Raw genomic sequence first — 21,812 nt, 5'->3', positions numbered from 1 at the left:
CTTTTCCCTTATGGTAAAAGGAAAAGTGATTATGTCCACGACTGTGTTATATTCCAGCCAGGAAAGCTAACAAGAAGAGGCAGAGGCAGAAACGGCATTTTTGACGACAGACGGTTATATTTTGGTCTAATTGCTTTAAGATTTATATAATTAGGTATATATATATATATATATATACTACTGATATCGTGTTTTGTCTATTTGAACAGGCTTGAATTTGAAAAGCTGCATTAACGAGGAAATTCAGCAGAGCGGGATACAACATATTGCTTTTGATAAACTGTCGTCCAAGATGGCCAATTTTCTGACGTTGTCGAAAAGTGATAGTACGGTTAATAAGTATTATTCTTATTTGAAAAAAGTTGGATTATTTCATTACTTCAAAGGGTGCATCAGCTGTGCCTGTATCCCCAATTCATGTCGCATTTTACTTAACTGAGCTTATTGACAAAAATTCACCAAACTCAGTGATTTCTAATACTGTTTATTCTATTAAATGGGCGCATACCTTGAACAGTTAACCTGATCCGACAGATAATATGTTTGTCTCAAACTTAAACGATGTTTCAAAATGGACACTTTCAAAACCTGAAATAAGAAGGAGCCAATCACTACAGACATTTTAATTACTTCAAGTTTGTTTCTTTATACTTTCACATTATCCAGATTGAATATAAATTTGTGCATTGTGGAAAACAGTTACATGCTTACGAATAGTCTGTATGCAGCCCCTCCCCTCCAAAGCTCCCTGTTTCGTTTACAGAAGATAATTCCTGATGCTATTTAGCTTTATTTATAATTATAATTATTTTCTTCTCGAAAACATACTAGGTATTCAGAGCTAAAAGAGATGAGAAGCAACACATATTGAGATAATCATTTAAAAACAAAACAAAATGAAAAAGAAGACTATAAAATACACTTTAGCCTCAGACATACTCGCACTACCGGTATCATTCGCCCAAGCATTGACTAAGTTACCAAATATCCATGGGCCTACATATCACACCATGGCTCAGTTCATATCGACTTTTATAAAACCATTGGATTGCAACGCGACTTCGAGGTTTTTGTCATTTTAAACTGTATGCAGTTTATTTTCTTTATGTAAGTATTCGTTTGCTCACTTAAATAAAGTAGCTTTCTTAAGTGTAAGTGAAACACACAATAATAAATTATTCAAAGCTTACCTTATTCTACTATTTCATTGGCAAGTGCTCTGTAAGAAACAGATATATGCTTGCAAAGTTAACAGGTCTGTATCAGCTAAAACAATTAAGATCTATAGAATAAAACTCACAGCTAGGAATAAACCGCATCGCTCCCATATCAATGTTTACATCCGGTATGTCCGGTAATTGAACGGTAAAACACCGGCCACCAATACGGTCCGAGTACTCGTACATTGATATCTTCAGTCCTTTGTCTCGAAGACGCCAGGCGGCGTAACTGCCAGAAATACCAGCGCCTACAATTGCAATATCGTCACAACTGGCCGTGTCTATATTGTCTAAAAGTAAATTATATGTAAAAGTCATTTTAAAGGAGTACGGCTTTGCATTGTATCTTTGTAATTAAGTTTTGTTTTTTTTCAATTTTTCTAACACATGCATAGTGTAGTATAGAGCATAATCATTGTCTATAGATCTCGTATAATAATATTGCACACAAATTATTTTTGATTATATGCTTAATTTTAACCGATTGTTCGAAGTTTACAAATTGTATATTGCGGGTTAATATGCAAGTAATCTCAGCTAGGCTAGAGTCAAATACGTAGAAAAGATATCTAATACCATGAAATAAGACATTTATTGAAAGGCTTAGCGGTCTAAAGTCGGTATATGATGTCATTCATAACGTTATTTTCATGTGCCGTCGCGTAAGAAATTTTCGTTTAGATCTACGTCGATATAAACATTTGAAATTTTTACTGTGTTAGCTAAATATGATTAGATGAACAAACAAAGACGTAGGGTAATTGTAAAGCTATTTATTTTTCCAGTCCGTGACTCTTTGTTAGCCGGGGGAGGGAGTTAACATTACACCGACACAATTATAGGTCATATGGTGACTTTCAATCTTATGATGATGGAGGCAGACTTAACTTTAAAGGTACCCCCGATGCATTATTACATCACAGGCGGGTACCTGGGTAGCACCATCGACCTTCCGTAAGCCGCACATTAAAAATTCAACACCCCGAGTAAAGTCGCGACTGAGTAACCTAGATAACGGTCGGAATGAAATGAAATTTAACTTTGCTTTATAGCCTCTTAGCTTCATCATGTAAAATGTTTGTGTATTCTACAAAATTTAATGTCTTTTCTTGTACAATCTATGTACATAGTCTCTAATAAATAATTCTGTAAATTGATGTTGTGAATACGTTGTTTTATATTGATCAGGTATGTGGATGAGACTTTAATTATATAAATAAATGAATTAAATTGCAATAACCAGCCTTTTGAGGTTGTTCACGCTGGTATTAGGGCTATTTTATTGTGCTAATATAGGCTTATTCTTGCTCATAACGACGAACAGCATACCTTTTACATTTCATTAGTATAGATTAATTTGTATTCACACAACTGAAATGCAAAAGTATATAAAAAAATATAAAATATTTCCTTTTATTTGTAACACTTCTAACGGCAATGTCTTAGGGTTGTGTATTTTTAACACTTTTTACTGTGCACTCCTTTTGCAAAAGTAGGTAAGATGCCTTACGTACTTTTAGAATTTTACTGCTTTTTTACAACATCAAGCTTATACATACCTTCATCTGTATTTGGTTTAGCTGAGATTTCATTCACTCGTTCTGCAAAACATCACAAGTAAAAAATTATTTCGAGGCCTAGATCTATTAGATTTACGAGTCTTAACAGTCACCCGGCAGCATCATCACATAAAAGAATTCCACATCCGCGACTGGTACGGGGGAAGTTGGACCTTATCTACTCGGCCGCAGAAGGTCAGAGAAAGAAACGAAAATATATAACAAATCTTCCTGAAAACAAATGGCCATTACAAATAAAAAGGAAATTATCTACAAAGCACGTCACACGTTTGTCAACTTATTATCCCGTAACGCAAAAATACATTTTATATCTTCTTGGGTATAAATTGCCAAAATAACCTTGCCCATTGACTTCTGTATCATACTGTTAAAAGTAATTACACAAAACAATTATTCTTTAACGTTCTTTTGCACTTTCATAATTATGGAGCTGAGCCCCTTTAACAAAATTTATTAGGAATATTACCTGCAAGAATGATGATTGCAATAATACTGGCAAAGACCATAAAACCTAGGATAACAAAGGCTACTACTACTATTCGTGACATCATGGCCTGAAATGTATTGTAATAAAACGTGATAGTTTTCAGCAATGTTTTCAACATGAATTTTCACACAACTGATACCTGTAAAAATAAACAAGTAAACAGTCCAAGGCGGTTTTTTTTTTTTTTACTTTTTTACAACTTTACCTGCAGTAAACCTTAAAACATTTGCCATAAAATTCTGTTTTAAGTATTCAAAAATATTTTCTGCAACTATAAATTATAAATAAAATATCACCTTTTAATTCCTCTACACTGTAACTATCACTTAGTAAAACTCTGGGAGAAATTCTGTCCTTGCAAACTATCAGAATCGTGAATGTGTAAGGAAACATACCACTTTTCAACAAATTGCTACATCGGTACAATATTTTCTCCAAACTCTGTCCAAAAGTACTGTTCTTTAATACATAGATGAATAACTATTGACACGGCAGTCAATTAAGCACGATGGCTGTCTTACCTTACCTATCTGTTAAAAAACGTAAAGTACAACATTTCTCTATTATGCTTGGAACGGCTTTAGCAGTGTTTGGTATCAAATGAAAGGTTTTGACGAGTACTATTGACAAAATGATTTGTTTGATCACATATCCAAAATGACAGCGAATGAATTTACAGGGCGAAGTATAATAAATAGAGCCAAAGCAACGTTCTGATTAGTTAATATAACTTATAGCATTGCTTTGATTTGCTAGCGATACGGCGCATTTTGATTGGTTTAATTCTCAAAGGAAGGCTAGCTTACGTGTTAAAACTTGTCATTTTTGCGATATTTTGGTTCAAAGCTGTTCGAAACTGGTATGTTATTTTATCAATTAGTGAAACGATGTTGAAGAAATAAAATACAATAAAGGAATATGTTGTTTTATTTGTGTGCACCTACCGACGCTTCATCTTTTCCGTTAAATCAAATTCGAATGTATAGGTTATAAATAACAAAGACATATTGTACTTTCAATCTTTTATTGCCAAAGCTTGTAACACATATACAGACTACATGTATCAACTAAAATAAGACACAATAAATTCATCATTCGACTTCTTGCGATACGCATCAAACGGTTTTAAAATGTCCTTCATTTTTCGTCCGGAACATCGGTTCATAATGTAATATACGCAATACAGCCCGCATATGTTTGAATCCGTATCCTGTATTTGACTGAAGTTCATCCAATAACGCTTCTTTAACGCTTGCTCAAAATGAACTTTGTAGTGCTCCGGTCTATTACCTAGTGAATCGAAAAATTCGTCGGGCCCTCTTTTTGGAAAGTAAAAGACCACCCAATGTTTTCCTGATCCCTGGCTCGTGTCTGTATTCGAATGACGTATTGTCCTCTACGTATTTGAAGTTGGTCCGCGGCGCATATTGTCACAGGGTACTCTTTTAACATTTCCTCGAGTTCGTAGTTATTCATTTTAAAATGTATAGGTGTTCCAATCTATAGTATCTTGGGTCATGCTTTCGCGATATTTCTTACGTCTTGGGCTGTCTAAATCACGACTCAAAGGTGTGTCCATTTTATACCTATGTCGCTTCAGATCACTATGCTTTCGTGACTGTCTTATTTCCGACCTAGCAATATCAACCGCTTGGGCTACGGGTGTCACAAGTTTTACTACGGGGAGATCTTCCCCTTTTTGTTCTTGTTTCATTGCTTCCCTTTCTCGTTCCTCTTTTAATTCGGCCATTTTTCTTCGATATGCACCGCTTCCTACAAAGTAACGGCCCATATGATCAGGCCGTACGTATCCGTCCCTCAGGTCTTTGAAATGTTGTATCCATTTTTCAGGGTCCGGTTTATCCGGGACCCATTGTTCTTGTTTATAATCGTACACTTCTATGGAACCCATTTTGACACGGTGAAAGTTAAAGCACGCCAATCCTTCTTACAACGTTCATTCATCATCATCCGATTCTTGATCGTCATCACTTTCTTTATTATCCTCCATTGAATAGTCTCCTTTGGTTTTATGATCGGGCCACAACTCAACAAAAAGGTCTTTTCTAAGGGCAATGGCTTGCCGAATAGATTCTTTGACAGTCATCCCGTGCTGATTTTTAAGTTTCTTAGCCGACTGTATAATCTGCTGCTGAGTAGGATCGTTTTGTAGCTCATAAAAGTCGATGAGAAATCGGGCATAATTTTGTCTCAGTCTCTTTCTTAGTTCAGGCAGCACGTCATTAGCGGTGTGACGGTACGCGTCTTCAAAAGAGAGCCCTTGTTCCGTATAGTTGTTAACTTTAGCGCTGAATTGTTCTTTAATAGATTGTCTGAGAGGATACTGAAAACGCTTATCCCATATCTCACGGCGTGATTGCTCTTCTATAATCTCAACTTTTCTACGTTTACCTGGAGGTCCCTTGATCAAAGATCGTTTCTTTACAAAGCTTGTGACATTATTTCTATTTTCTGTTTCATCATCACTATTATCATCATCATCATCATCATCATCATCATCATGGTCATCGTAATCCTCCTCCTCATCTTTATCCTTGTCATCATTTTTGTCAGATAAGTATCCTTCTACATTGAAATAGTCTTCTTGTTTATATTCATCATTCGTTCGTTTTCTCTTTTCTGGATTGATCGCCTCGAAACTGTTTTCGCGTAAACGGTGTTGTTCTGGGGTGCTCGATTTTAAGTCTATTACCAAATAACCGTGCGGTCTTGATGTCGCTCGTTCAAACCGTTTCATAAAGATGTTACTAGACGAAGGGTAAATTCTTCTGGCCAATGTAGCAACTTGTTGTCTGTCAATAGGATTATTAAATAGCACCAGATACTGCGTATTCAAAGAGATATCTCTATAAGCTTTACCTTGAGGGAACAAATTTTGGGTGAGATATACGACAGATATGTTCCTGTGGTGACTGCCCTTGGTAAAGAGATCAGCAATTCTTTGATCGCATTTAGCTTCAGTCATCAAGTCGTCAAAGACCAGCAGGTTCCTTCGATTAACATTTATATATTGGGAATCGTTTAGGTAGTCTGGAATACCGTGTACAAATTCGACCCCGGGAATTTCACGCCGAAGTTCATCATACAACGGTTGCCATTGTCCAAAACACCATATGATACGCTGAGGCTGAGGTCTTACAAGATTTGATGATAACAGTTTTCTTGTCCATTCAGTTTTTCCACTACCACTTGGTCCTGAAACGACCATAGAAAATGGATGTTGAAACGTGATCACTCTTGAGATGTCCCATGCTTGTAATGGCGGTGAAAAACTGTCAGTGGCTTCGTCATTTCCGTGGACATAACGTTGATGTCTCCGCATGTTGTCGATCCTAGAGAAAGACTGATGGCAAACAGGACACTGATGCATTTGTGAAATCGATGTAAGTATCTTTTATCAAAAAGACACTGCTTTATTCTGTTTGCCATTCTTACGCTTTCTTGGGGCAGAGGAGAAAGAAGAGGAGGAGGAGGAGGAGGAGGAGTGGAGGAGGAGGAAGTGGAGGAGGAGGAGTGGAGGAGGAGGACGAGAGGAGGAGGAGTGGAGGAGGATGAGGAGGAGGAGTGAAGGAGGAGTGGAGGAGGAGGAGAGGAGTGGAGGAGGAGGAGGAGTGGAGGAGGAGGAGGAGGAGGAGGAGTGGAGGAGGAGGAGGGGAAAAGGAGGAGGAGTGGAGGAGGAGGAGGAGGAGGAGTGGAGGAGGAGGAGGAGGAGAGAAGGAGGTGTGGAGGAGGAGGAGGAGGGAGAGGAGGTGGTGTTGGTATATACAGTAACTCGTAACCCCTTCAGTCATGGTTAAATTTACTTTTGACTTATATGCGTGTGATCCCTGTGCGACCAATCAAAATGCGCCGTATCGCTAGCAAATCAAAGCAATGCTATAAGTTATATTAACTAATCAGAACGTTGCTTTGGCTCTATTTATTATACTTCGCCCTGTAAATTCATTCGCTGCCATTTTGGATATGTGATAAAACAAATCATTTTGTCAATAGTTCTCGTCAAAACCTTTCATTTGATACCAAACACTGCTAAAGCCGTTCCAAGCATAATAGAGAAATGTTGTACTTTACGTTTTTTAACAGATAGGTAAGGTAAGACAGCCATCGTGCTTAATTGACTGCCGTGTCAATAGTTATTCATCTATGTATTAAAGAACAGTAAACATTCCTTTCTATTATCACATTAAAAACCGTTAGAGGAAATAAATAAACTCAATAACCTAGCTTTTTAATTCCGTTAGTATTTATAAAGCTATACACTGAAATTATAAAACGCGCTCAATAATGCGGCCAAATGTTAAACTACGCGCTATCGCTTGTCAAAATTCTGCTTTCTGATTGGTTGTAGGTAGCGAAGTGTTATATACTCCAGTTCTACAGGTAAATATCATTCGGTTAAAGGATCTCAGGTAAAGCGCACATCACGGTTTATGCTGTATGAACGATTAAATTAGGTGCTTGTATTTCATTTTCGTATCGGGTTTATTAAAGACATTTTGCTTTAATCATTTCTATACTTATGTATGAAGCGTTAACGGCGCTCTTTAAAATCAATATATATGTACACTATAGCGTGGAGTAGACGTAAAGCGATACGGGTCTTAACCTGTCAGGTGTATTGGAAAAACGTTACCGCTTGTCAAAATACTGCATTCCGATTGGCTGTTGGTAGTGAAACGATATTTCTATTCAACCATCTAAAGATTTGATTCATTAGGCGAATTTATCCGGACAGGTAAGTTGTATGAACGATTAAATTAGGTATTTCTGTTTCATTTTCGTATCGGGTAAATTCATGACATTTTGCTATAATCATTTCTATAATTATGTATAAAGCGTTAACGGCGCTGTTTAAAATCAATATATATGTACACTATAGCGTGGAGTAGACGTAAAGCGATACGTGTCTCAACCTGTATTGGAAAAACGTTACCGCTTGTCAAAATAATGCATTCCGATTGGCTGTTGGTAGTGAAACGATATTTCTATTCAACCATTGATTCATTAGGCGAATTTATCCGGACTGGTAGGTTGTATGAATAATTTAGTGAATTATTTCTATTGTATTTCGTATCGGGTTTATTAAAGAAATTGTAATTATTATATTAATGCGCTCATAAATCGCGCTATGTAAAATCATCGTATTTGTACGTTATAGTACGGGTTTAAGCCTGTCAAAATATTTTATTCTCTGATCAGTATTCAGACTTACCGTTGTCATTTGCAGAAGAGAACGCCTGATCCCCGCAAAATTCGTCTGCGCCGGTGAAAGTGTTAACGGTAAAGTTTTCCATGTCACCCGTATGAATTCCAATGGATGACGGCTGTGCACTCTCTTATATACGATTCGCGCTCTGAATTCGCGATGTCATTCGTTAATAATATTGAGCGTTGATTGGTTAAAATTTCGACGTTTGCATTGGTCAAAACGACTTTATTGGAGATGTTTTATTGGTTCGTTTCCCTGCCTTCTGACTGGCTATTTTATGTTTAGAGACGACGGTATTAATCTGTATTCTAAACGGATAAAGAGCGTCTTCTCCGACCTCCTTGGTGCGTGCACGTCGCGGAGAGGGCACATATGGCGCTAACTGGGTCAGCGTCCTAACTAGGTCAACGCTTGATCTAGTTAGCGTCACATGACTAAAACCAAGGAGTGTGGCCATAAAAGGGGGATCGTCTAGTCTACTTGCCATCGTGTTGGACCTCTTTTCTACAACCGGGGTGCCGGGTCTGGTTGATCCCGGCCAACTCGATGCCGGATTACCATCTCCGAGGGATCGCTTGCCAGATACCTCAGCTGGTTCATCGACGAGGCTGATGTCGGCTCGGAACCCCCGACTCGATGCCGGATTACCATCTCTGGAGATGTTTATATTGTTTTACTCCAGCTGGTTCATCGACAAGGTGGGACATCGGAACCAGGCTTCCGGATGCGGCACTTCGGACAAGACAGTTGGTGGAGGCGACGTACAACGTGGTGGCGAGAACCTTTAGACTGGAGATCAGACCGTTAAAATGTAGACGTAATAACAACGTTGTCAACAACACTTAAGAAGAATCACACAACAGATGTCACAGAAACACGACGACATACATAATAGATGACACATAACTATGAAGACATATAACTACGATGCAATATAATTGATGTTCTATAACGGGAGTGAAGAAAAGACGATGTGACGAAGGAGGAGGGAATAATTGCAGCAACAGTCGCCCATATGGTATTAACCGGTGGCGACTATAAAGAAACTCAACACACACAACATAAAGAGCGTTGGTTCATTTTAGCGTGGGATATCGACGAGTTAACATCCGTTGAGTGCGTAATAGTTTGTCTTTTAATTTCATTTTATAAACAGGTATTCTCGTATAGTTTTAATGACTGGTCAGCAGTACGTAATTATATTATACATTTTCTTTCGAATGATTTTTATACTAGAGGTTCTTTATAACGCATGCGTATAGCTTTGTTTTCGTGTTATCTCTGGGCCTAACTAAACTAAAAGGAACCAGCGTGTGAGCCATCTGGTCTAGTCGCGTAATGGCTGTCAAGTATTTGAATACTAATTTTTCACTTAACAGAGGTCTAAATTGAGGCTAGTTTTTGTTTAAAGATCTCTGTGGATGTATTGTTGACATTTTGGTAGGAAACGTGGGAGAGCAGGTTGTATTCGGTGAAGTCAAGCTCAATTTTAGTATGAGTAGTACTTCCGGGTCACAGAAGTGTGATTTTGATGTCAGTTTACAGTAATGTGACCAGAGAAATCTCTCTTAGAAGATACATGACCCCTACTTTTCTCTTCATTTTATATCAGTTTTATCATAACTCTTTAAAATGAGGTAAGGATTTGTTCTCTGAAATGGGTCTAGCTATGTTTGCTAGCTCTTTGAAAAAAGGTCAGTTTTATATAGAATATATAGGGAAAACTATTTAGGCTATTGTGACCTGTATGTCTGACCCTCGATGTGCGCGAACACGCCCTAGATAAGTATACAAGACATTCCTAAGCATTTTCATAAATACGTCATTAGAATTCAAAATGGCCGCCACACACGCGCACTTATTATGAATTCTTATATGCAAATGAGTTACTAATTATAGTAACTAGGTCATCCAAGATGGCGCCCGATTGTTTACAAGCAAAGTGGCGCCTATACTACTCATATTATTACACCAATGTTTAATATAATAATTATATATAATTCTTTTTTCGATATGAAACAAGAAAATACCTGCAAGCAAAATGCAAACGGTGCGAATTCCTGGCTGTTGCAACGGGACAAGCATTGCATAAGTGTCAGACAGAAAAATCGAGCGTAGTACGGAAACATGAATGGGACATGTGCATTTTATTTTATCTATTTTCAAAAAAAAAACATTTCTCTTTTTTACGCATGACCACATGTCGAAACAAAACAAAAATATCTTTCAAAAAAATCATTTAGCAAGGATCTTTTTCAAGTATTCCAACGCTTGATTTCTTACACTTTAGTTATCTATTCAATCATATAATCAAATAAAAGTGTATATGCCCTTGTGCTTGATTTTTAACGATTCGCCAAACATCACTTGTTGTCCTTGTATCACAAATTATTTCATGTTATTATATAATTTGAATTATTTTACAACAGAACGTATCTATTTCAGAACTGACGCGAACAACGAAGGCAGCGGTGAATTCTAAATTATAACAGATTCCCAGCAAAATCTATGCAAGCCGTATAGTAGCTACCGGGCAATAGTCTTGGTTTACTTGATAGATGACAATACGCCAGAATTTCCATCTAATTAACATATGGAACTACCTAAAACAAAAATATCATTCGGATTTTTTTTTATAAAAGTATTATGTAAATATGTATGTTCATATATCAAAATGTCATATATCTTAATTACATGTATTTTCTGAGATGTTCTTAATATTTTGATGTATTGTTTACTGAACATTGTATAAATAATAAAGATGTTATTGAATTATTTACATTGTACATAAACTACTATGATAAGAAATACATATGTTTAAAATCGTTTTGTACAAACATATATTTGTCTATGAAACGGTAACTCAAGGCTTCTTAGGACAGAGCAGACTAAAATCTCTCAAATACATACCACATAGATAATGTTTTGTTTTTGTTTGTTTGTTTTGTTGAATTCAAAGTCACGCCGTCACAATTATAGGTCATATGACGACTTTCTAGTTTCTTATGGTGAAGGAAGATCTTCAGGTGCCCCTCTGGAGTTTTATTTCATCACAAATGGGCACCTGTGTAGAACCACCGACCTTCCGTAAGCCAGCTGGATCCTTTCCTCACATGAAGAATTCAACGCCCGGAGTGAGGCTCGAGCTTATATCGGTAAGGGCAAGTGATTTGAAGGCATCAACCTTATCCGCTCGGCCACGGAGTCCCCCTAATACTGTTTTAGTAGTACATGTGACATCACTTATAGTTAAACAAACAAGTAAAATCTATTTATCGGGGCAAAATCCCCCAAAAAATACTCTGTTTCCGATTGCCAGCAAGTTAGTATTTCAGTAACAACAAATAAGAACTAAATGAAACTGCACATACTTAAATGCTTATATTGAATGACCATGTTCCAAAATTCTTGCTAACATTTTGATGAAATTATGTCCCTACATACTCTCTCGTAGTCTTTGGATTTCACCTATATTCTGTTCGCGAACTTGCCTGGCACTGACATTCTCTTTGCATTGTCGAGTGCATATGTAATTATTATGATAGTTTCAGCAGATTTTTGTCTATTTTTCTATGTACTCAGTGTTTTTATACTGTACAGATAACGCATGTTTTTTCGTGTTATAACATCTGCAGAATTGGTGAGCTCGGGTACCCACGATTCCCGAGGGATTGTGAAGAAGTGATAACACGAAAAGAACATCATGCGCTAATGCTATTCTAGCATAAAACGCGTTAAAAGCAAGTAAATAAATATACTGTCCCTCAACGTCAGTAAAGTCTATGTTGTTTTATCACGTTGACGTCATTTTGTGTTGAATTATCCGTTTTAGGGCCGAATGACGTTTACGCTTTGCCACTGAACGCGCATATATAAAAAGTTTTTTATAACAGCACGCGAGCGCGAGAATCTCTCTGTTAACACACGTTTTTTCTCCTGTTAAAACAGCCCCGAAAAGTGACAAGAACAGCAGTTTTATGATGATAGTCATAAATCGTACAATATTCCACGATATCTGATTAATAATCTGTTGTGTCGTAATCAGTGTAATACAAAAATAAAAGTCAAACAATGGTATAACATTGTCAGGTTTTTGTTACATATTATGCGAAATGCCACCGACTCCAAGTCAGCTCTAATTACTACTTCACATATCTCACATAATTCGGGAAAATAACATACTAGAAATACATTCTGCATGCCCACGGGCAGAATGTCGAGCCCGCCAGCATCTTTGGCCTCTAAGTGTGACCTTGACCTTAGACCTAGTTAATCTTGCGCATGACACTCAGTCTCATAATGGTGAACATTCATGCCAAATTACATCAAAATCCCACCATGCATGAAGAAGAAATTCTACGGACGAAGTTTAATTTTACCTTTGGCCTCCAAATGTGACCATGACCTTTGAGATAGGAACATTGTGTTTGCGCATGACACTCCTTCTCATTGTGGACGGATAGCTCAGTGGTTTGCACACTGCCTTTCCAATCCTGAGGTCGGGGGTTCGATCCCCGGCAGCTACTCGGGAATTTTCAGAAACGCTTTTCAGTGTTTCCCACCCAACTAGAGGTGTACTGGTCAGGAACCCAGGCAATCCTTGCGTGTATCAGTGCTATACACTGGGCACGTTAAAGAACCAGGCTGTCTATTCGAAACGAGCTAGGCTAAGTTAGCCGGACAAGCCTGTATCTGATTTCTGATCTCTCTGTCGTGGGGGATTTGTCTCACTCTGTCCCTCTGGTCAGATAGCTCTGTGTCTGTACTAGTAGAGGATGAATTATGCGCCCTGTGTGGCTGCATTTGAACTAAGTAAAGCGCCTCTGAACGTGAAATTGATCATGAAAAGGGCGCTATATAAATCTGGTATAATAATAATAATAATTGAGGTAAACATTCATGCCAAATATAAACAAAATTGGTCCATGCAATGTCAAAGCTATGGTCCGGACAAAATCGGACGCACGCACGCACGCACGCACGCGCGCACGCACATACACCGACCCGCAAAAAGTGACGAATATATCGAGCCCACCGCAAGCGGGCTCGACAATAAATGATATTATACAACAGTTCCAAGTAGTTTACTAGTACAATTGAAACACGTTCTAGTCATACTAATTAAAGGTATATTGGACCAAAATTTTGTGTCTGAAAACATGAACATGTACTACATATTGTTCATGAAAAATATGAAATTAAGAAGTTTATAGACGGATTTACAACGCTATTGGTTGTCTTCATATTTCATCCGGGATGTTTTGATTTTAATGCGCATGCGCTCTTTACGTAGACAATAAGCAAACCTACATAAAAAACAGCATAATTTATATTACGAATTGTTTTGCCACAATAAAGAAGATTTTGATTTAAACAATTTATTGTACAGAATGTCTTGATTAAAAATAGATACGTTATTAATCATATCTTACCTGAGAAACCAGCTTTATTCTTATTTTCGTCATAATAGAACAAGCATTCCCAAGTCTAGATCCACTCATATAGAACTTGTTCCTTAGAATTGAAAATGTCATATTTTCGTTCATTTTATCTGTCAAGGAAGTTTTTTTCTTCAAATAGCTGTTGTATATATTTCTCACCGACTTGAATGACATCTGTTATAAATTGTTAGGGAACTCGGCTCTTTATATGGGAAATTGTTACGCAAGTATTATGCAACTGACATGATAAAATATAGTTCACCTTGGTGATCAAGACCATAACATTGGACTCGTGTGTTACTTGCGAGACTCCTGCATGGCGATAGACGAGGCAAGAGACAACGAACGCTGTGATAGATATCGCCACGGGACCCCCTAAGTGGCACAGATGAGTTGACCAACTACCAGTGCATCGGCGTAGACGGCATGCAGAAAAGACCCCGAGCTACTCAAGCCCTACGCTCAACGTGGGTATACTTTTTGGCTTATACTCTACGGAAATTGCGTAGAGGTAAATTTTCTTCACCACTCTGGCTTCTAAAATTATCTTTAACGGCATGTCTGGGGTCTATTCTCTTTCTCTTAGCGTAATGCTATACTGTGTCTGAAAAGGCGGATGGACCCTTATTAAGCACAAACACTAACTGACTATATCACGTCTAAATACAAAATAAACATCTCATAGGATATCTAAAATGTTATGTAAACTACATAAGACTATCCTTTAAAATAGAAAGAATAAATAGAAATAAAAAAGAAAAAACAATTTTAAGATGATGATCATCTATTTGAAAACGGGATGAGTTTATCCCCATTGGGATATAATTGGATACAAAATTCAAGGAGGGATTGTGTCCGTCTTTGTTAAATTTAGCATGGGGGACTGTGGGGGACTTTATAGGTGTGTGTAAGGGAGTGAGGAAGAGGTACATCAGTTGGAATAAATCTGTAACTCCGTCGAAAATATTTAGTTTTTGAATTTTTAAAACCCACACTTGAACTACTTTTAATTAAACCTTTAATTTTTAAGTTCGACATTTAATGATATTATCATGTATTACTAAGCTAATTGCGACAGGCTGTAAGTTGTCAGATCATGTTAAGAAATGTCCATACACACATAAGTTTGTCTTTAATTGATGAAAAATATCAATTTGCAATTTTCTTTAACCTAAATATATCAGTATAATTGCTGAGATGGTTTATTGCCTATTCATTATGAATCTCTAATCATCAGTTATAATGCGCAATAGTTGAAGTCTCTCATTTTTGAGCAAGACAGTTTTTGTTGTGCAAATATTTACAGTTTATATATTTTTCCTTGTCCTGCAATGGTTATTTTTTTTGATATAGACTTTTATAATACTGCAAATGAATTTCTCGGATTTTCATTGGTTAACATGCACGTTATATAAAACCGTATACCCCGTGAGCGAATTTCCCCTTCAGCGGGCCCCTCTACACTGACGGTATATACGGAAAGTGAATATCGATTTTGATTGGCCGTTGCGTAAGGCCATTTTTCAGTTTACATTAGAAACAAAATGGCGGACGTCTCTCGATTCGAAAATTAATTCAATGATTACCCTTCTTTGAGATGGTTTCATATCAATCATGGAGTTATTCTATACATTTAATAAAGTTTATTTTCTGGAAAGCTCGTCATTTTGTTGTTATTCATAGGAGACAAAGCAGTACGAGTCATATTTTTCTTGCCAATAATGGCAATATTCACCAGTTGATTTAAACAAGCACTTAATCTTGTGTACAACACTGTCAACAGCAACTGAACGACTGGTCACTGCAGATAAGTCTGCTTAGTCTGTATAAACTAATTAAATAAACAAAATGATTTACTATCATTACAAATTCAAATGACTAAATGATATCACTTCATAAATTTATTTCTAATAATAACAATACAGTAGCCTACCGCAGTGAGCAAATTTCAAGACTGGATTAAAAAACATTGACATTTTTTTTTTTTTAAATGAATATAAAAGCAAAAAATTTTAACAGGAGTTTTCTTAAAAAACAAATTTAAAATACAAAATTAATTCAACTAAGAGCGGTCAAACCAGCACTTGCCGCGAGGTGTATTCCAGTGCTCGGTGAAACGTTGTAAATTTGAAATAAATCGATATAATAAAAAATAATTAAGAAATAATATATATCATCTAGTGATTTGTCGTTGAATAAATCATTGTTTGGAGTTAAGATGCGAAGGAATTATATCAGAGGACGCAGCCCGAATGACATAATAATACGCATCTGAACGACAAACAATGATTTATTCAAGAGCAAATCACTAATCGAGATGTATTATTTCGATTCTAACATGTTACCAAGGATTCTTGCCGACATTCATTAAATATTTGCCCGTTTTCAATCGGTTTCTTTTCCAGTGTGCCGCTATGCCGTTTGACGCCATGACGTAATAACTGTGACGTCAGAACAGTGATTTGTTGTATAATAATTCAGTTTTCTGTCTTCTTTGTTTAACAGGAAAATGAATCGGATCGTGTTAGAATAATTAATTTTACGGGTAGAATGCACTTTAGTGGTCCCCGGAAGTTTACAATGCGCATGCGCAGCAAGTTGGGGATGTGGGCAAAGCAGGGATGTGGGGGCCGCAGCCCCCAAACATATTCATCTCAAAATAAAGTTACCTCTTTTAATATTTAAGACATTATTAAACTACTATTATTATAGGGACCGCTAAAGTGCAAGTGCTCCAATTTTACAGCAAGTTCAAACAACAATAATCATCATAATTAACAACTGTGTCATAATGTAGTACACACGGAATGACTGCCATTTCCATGTGATTATATATATATAGTCAGTAGTCCAACTGATTTGACACCATCCTAGGAAATATTGAGATAATTTTTTCATATGGGCAATATCCCCACTCGCGTCAAACACTCGAAGGTCCAAAATAGTTGCAGCAATTTCCGATGAAATTTTCATCGCTGTCGACGCTTGTTGACTAATATCGTCGGGTAATTCAGCATTGTTCCGACATAAATATCTGTATAGAATCATTCAACATGAAAATAAGCCAGGCACTGGATACACCAGTCTAAAAGTGAATTCCAGAATAAAAGTTCCTACTACCTCAACTCAAGAATTTTAGAATGATGTGTAATATTTGAAAAGTAAAGAAATTACAAACCGACAAATCAAACAGAAGCTTGAAAACATCAATACCTGAATTACATACTCATATTTATACTCTTCCAAATGGCACGAGCGAATGCGAATTACATACATCAACATTTTTCCATACAGTAAAACCTGTCTTAAACAGCCAGCCAAGGGTGTTGGGAAAAGTGGCTGTTTACAGCAGGTGGCTGCTTAATGCAGGTAATTTATAGAATAAATGACCATTTTGGGAAATGATCGAGACACAGGCTGCTTAAGACAGGTTGGCTGCTAATTAGAGGTGACCGCTTAAGCAGGTTTTACAGTACTGGCATGCAATTTTCGTATCGGGTACGTGACGTCATTTGTAACACTGTTTCGATCTTTTAATATCAAAATTTTCAATTTTACTTTGGTTAAAGAACTTATTTATTTCATCTACCAGAATAATTCTAAGATTAGATCTAACTCTGTGTATGTAATGAAAATTAGCTTTGCATCCAGAAATATGAATTTATTCTTTCTCAGAACAATATTGCGCTAGTCTAGGATCTGCTGCAGAAATTATGCATATTTTTCGACAAAAATCAAATCATAAAGTCTAAGCAATAAATATATTTGTTGACAAGACTTAGTGTAAGTAATGTCTTAGCAGGGCTTATGTCATATGACACAGTTAATTTGACAATAGGTACTGTCCTGTAAGTGACTTCATGATATACATTTATTAAATCCAAAATCTGACCGGCTGCAGTAATACCGAAGACAAGAGTTTTTAACATGGTGTAATTTATGTTACCATTATTGTCCTACTAGTCGTAATGTACGTTCGGTGTCAGAGATTATGTTGCGTCTTTGCAAAAATGTTCCATTCCATATGACTGTGTGAAAGGTGCCATATTCTCGGTGTCAGAGTTTATGTAGCCTCTTGGCAAAAATGTTCCATTCCATATGTGTGAAAGGTGCCATATTCTCGGTGTCAGAGTTTATGTAGCGTCTTGGCAAAAATTTTCCATTCCATATGTGTGAAAGGTGCCATATTCTCGGTGTCAGAGTTTATGTAGCATCTTGGCAAAAATGTTCCATTCCATATGTGTGAAAGATGCCATATTTCTGTGAATAGGTTATTCTAATCTTTGGCAGTGATTGGCCAGCAGGTATCATCATCATTGGCTATATATACCTGCAATTAAAAAGAATTTTTTATTCCAAAGACCACACAAAGTATATTTTTCCAAAATTACTTTTAAATGTGACTGAAGTGCATAGATATTCTATAGAATTAATAAAATTTCAGAGGGATTGGCATGAAACTTTACATTATTCTGAACCGTGTATTTGTCAAATTTTCTCGACATAACATTAATTAACCCTTACCCTGCTAAACTTCTATAATGAACTTGTCCATCTTTCAGTTTGGACAGTACCATTAAATGTTAAAAGGAGTGCTTACCAAAAAGATACTGACTGAATGGCCAACAATGCAGATCATGATCAGACTGCATGGATGTGCAGGCTGATCATGATCTACACTAGTTGCAAAGGCAGAATCAGTCGTGTCCAGCATGATAAGGGTTAAAACAACAACAGCACAAATGGAACGCTTTTAATCAATGACAGAAATTTATGAGCAGCACCATTTTTACACAAATATTGGTTAGATGAACGTATCACATTATTACCAAAAATAAAATAAAATAACAAAAGTCATCAATAAATTTATTATCGGTCGGTTAAAAAAAACCTATAGGTCAGGCTATGTGTCCGGTTACTGGACATCTAAGACACAGGTTAAACTTCCAGTTAACGGATGGCTGGACACTGAGTCGAGGACAGACACTGCTCATTATTTATAGTTGGGTGTTCTCATTTAAATATTAGCTACTGTATGAATAGCTAAGTTTATATTCGGGTGTTAGCTATGAATAGCTAAGTTTATATTCGGGTGTAATCATTTAAATATTAGCTGTGAATAGCAATTGAACCACTCTTTGAAAAGGAATATTTTAAAACATCTGCCATATTCTGAAATACCTACATTTCTCTTATGATCCCTGGATTCTGTTCCAGAAATGACTTCTAGTTCAATGCGGCCACAGCATGTTGAATAACATCATCGATTGCACTTAGATGACCTGACATCTAACATTTGATTTTTTATAGATTTCCACTTTATATGAACATCCAAAGAGATACTGTGAGTACTGGTACTTCTTTGGCACATCATGACATATTCACTCTACTTCCGTGTTCAGGCTAAAAGTACACGCGACCCGAGGCTGAACAGCTTAGATAGAAGATTAAACGGATAAGCAAGTTTTACTTCAGTTCTCCTTTACTACAATCCGAGTTCTTACTCGAGAAACTCGAAACTATCTGTTAGGGCTGTCATCGATAGAAACGATATCGATGTATCAACGATATTATTTTGTCGATCGATTATCGATTCCCATTTTCAAAAATCGATATTTTACAGAGAGAAAAAAACTACCCAAATAAACACTCAGACCCTAAAAAACAACTAAAGTTCAAAAAGTTGTAAATTTGGATAAATGCAAAAAAGGAGTGAAGGCAAAATAAAAATGAAAGATGTTATTAATTTTTATGTATTTCTTTTATTTCATAAATACAAATACAACACAATCAAACAGAAATATGGAAAGTAGGCAATAAAACTTAAAATAGCATTTACAGGAAGGTATATTGTATGCATATGAACAAATAGGTCGTTAATCTAACTTAATAATCAATATATCGATGTATCGTCGATATTTGTCTTCTGATATTTCGGTATCGTCGATACGCCTAAGACCCAATCAATGACAGCTCTACTATCTGTAAATTTCCTTAAAACATTTATAATTCCATTTGTAAATCCAATTTCTTCCGCAATCAAAAAAAACGCAAACCTACCGTTATCTTCGTATGTTTCCGCGTCTTTTACGGAAACGCACGAAAAACAAGGTGCGGATTGAGGCACCAAATGGGGAATTGAAAAAAATAGTAATATTTGTCAAACTAAGGAAAATCGTTGCTATTGAGACCAAATACGCGAATTTGCAGTATTATAAATTCGTTATAAAGGTTTCTGACGGGATATACGGTGGGCATATAGCCTGCTGAGATTCATATAACCCTCGGCTATCGCCTCGGGTTATATGAATCACAGTCAGGCTATATGCCCACCGTATATCCCGTCAAAAACCTTTATAACTAATAATATATATGATCGTAAGATTGAAATGTGATATAACTTTAACGTAGTTTATACTGTGCGGCCATGTCATTTTGCCCTACATAGAGTGCGCATGCGCGAAATTTTACATCCGTTTCTAAGGATCGTGCCAAGTGTAAATCCATCTATATATACATTAACAATTCTATAAAATAAATTAAATAGTATACACTACATGTAAGTACATGTATAGCTTAATACAGTATAAATATTTACAGGCACTAAAACGCTTTAATAATGAGGTTACCAAAAGCCCAAACTTATAGTATATGTATTAACATTCAGATATTTATATGTATTTTTAATATCACAACATTCCCTCTGTAATTGAAGTTTTATTTCAATAACATTATCCTCAAGATTTATTACAGACTTACTATTATTTATATTAGAATCTGATACTGTTTTGTTATCCAACGAGTTATTATTAAAAATTTGATCTTCACCACTCCTACTAATATCTCTTAAAATGTCTTCATTATGTTGATCATAATTTACTAATTGATCCTTAGTCTTTGTCCCCCCCTCCCCCGCACCCTCTCGTTAATTCATCAATCGTAATTTCCTCTATGTTTTCTTTATAAATGATTTTCATATACATGTAGATTAAACATGTTTATTACGGTCCTGCCTTTGATACATAGTTCTACGTCAAGTCCGCCCTTCGAAATTCATCTCAATCAGTTTCATGTATTGTTTATTTCCTGTATTGACGAATTATCCGTTATTGTAAATAAGAAGGAGTCTGCTAGCCTAACATTTTTTTCTCTATTGGCTCAGGTTCAACATGTTTGATTCTAGAAAAATTTTCAGTATTCCTTTTTATTAGTACCTTAAAGTCGAAACGTTCCACTTATAATGCCCTTTATATAGTTTAAGATTATTTTGTTTGAATTATTCAATTATGATCTTTAATTACCGTAAATTTTGTAGTCGTTACATATTGCCGATAATGCTTCACTACATAAACTAATATCTGTAAGAAGATTCTCTGGTATGCAACCAAGCAAAATAGTAGGAGATTTACAATATTGATATTTTTTGGCCATCTGGCTTGATCCTAAAACTACAGTCACACATATACGGATATGTACATGCGTTTAGGTGGTGTAAATAGGGGAAGGGGTGGGTGGATAAGTACGGAGCAGTACGTCTTAGTACAGAAAAAAGTGTTAGAAACGGGGAACAAGAAAAAACAATACAGTACGAATATTGGCGTACTACGGTGAAATATATATTTACCGACAGAACACTATAATGCAATATTTTCACGAGTGACGCAGCCACGTGTGAAAATGTAAATTATGGCGATCACGAGTGAAATATATTTCGATCTTACACCGAAACAAACAAATGTTCTATTTATTTCATGTGCTTTTAAAGGTTTTAACCAAGTAATATCCAGGCAGTTTGTCCACGCAACGTCACGTGCAACTCAACATGACGTCATAATATCGTGACGTCAGAATATC

General features: G+C 36.3%; 1 protein-coding gene across 3 annotated transcripts in view; it reads right to left on the bottom strand.

Moving 5' to 3' along the window:
- The window catches only part of LOC123551752 (L-amino-acid oxidase-like), a 39,093-nt gene that overhangs the window by 9,566 nt on the left and 7,715 nt on the right, over positions 1-21,812 (bottom strand). Inside the window, exons 1-4 of one of the 3 annotated variants that reach the window (XM_045340924.2) lie at positions 13,950-14,320; positions 3,267-3,354; positions 2,780-2,821; positions 1,301-1,510 (exon numbers count right to left, since the gene is read on the bottom strand). In XM_045340924.2, coding sequence (XP_045196859.2) covers positions 1,301-1,510; positions 2,780-2,821; positions 3,267-3,354; positions 13,950-14,132 — 523 coding nt within the window. In that variant the 5' untranslated portion in view covers positions 14,133-14,320. Of the gene's footprint in view, positions 1-1,300; positions 1,511-2,779; positions 2,822-3,266; positions 3,355-13,949; positions 14,321-21,812 lie in introns of those variants that run through there. The other 2 variants (XM_045340915.2, XM_053525062.1) reach the window with 2 other exon arrangements.

This window comes from Mercenaria mercenaria, chromosome 15, assembly GCF_021730395.1.
Source record: "Mercenaria mercenaria strain notata chromosome 15, MADL_Memer_1, whole genome shotgun sequence".
Lineage (NCBI taxonomy): Eukaryota > Metazoa > Mollusca > Bivalvia > Venerida > Veneridae > Mercenaria > Mercenaria mercenaria.
The sequence above is the reverse complement of the archived record's forward strand: the minus strand, read 5'-3'. Positions and strand labels throughout refer to the sequence as shown.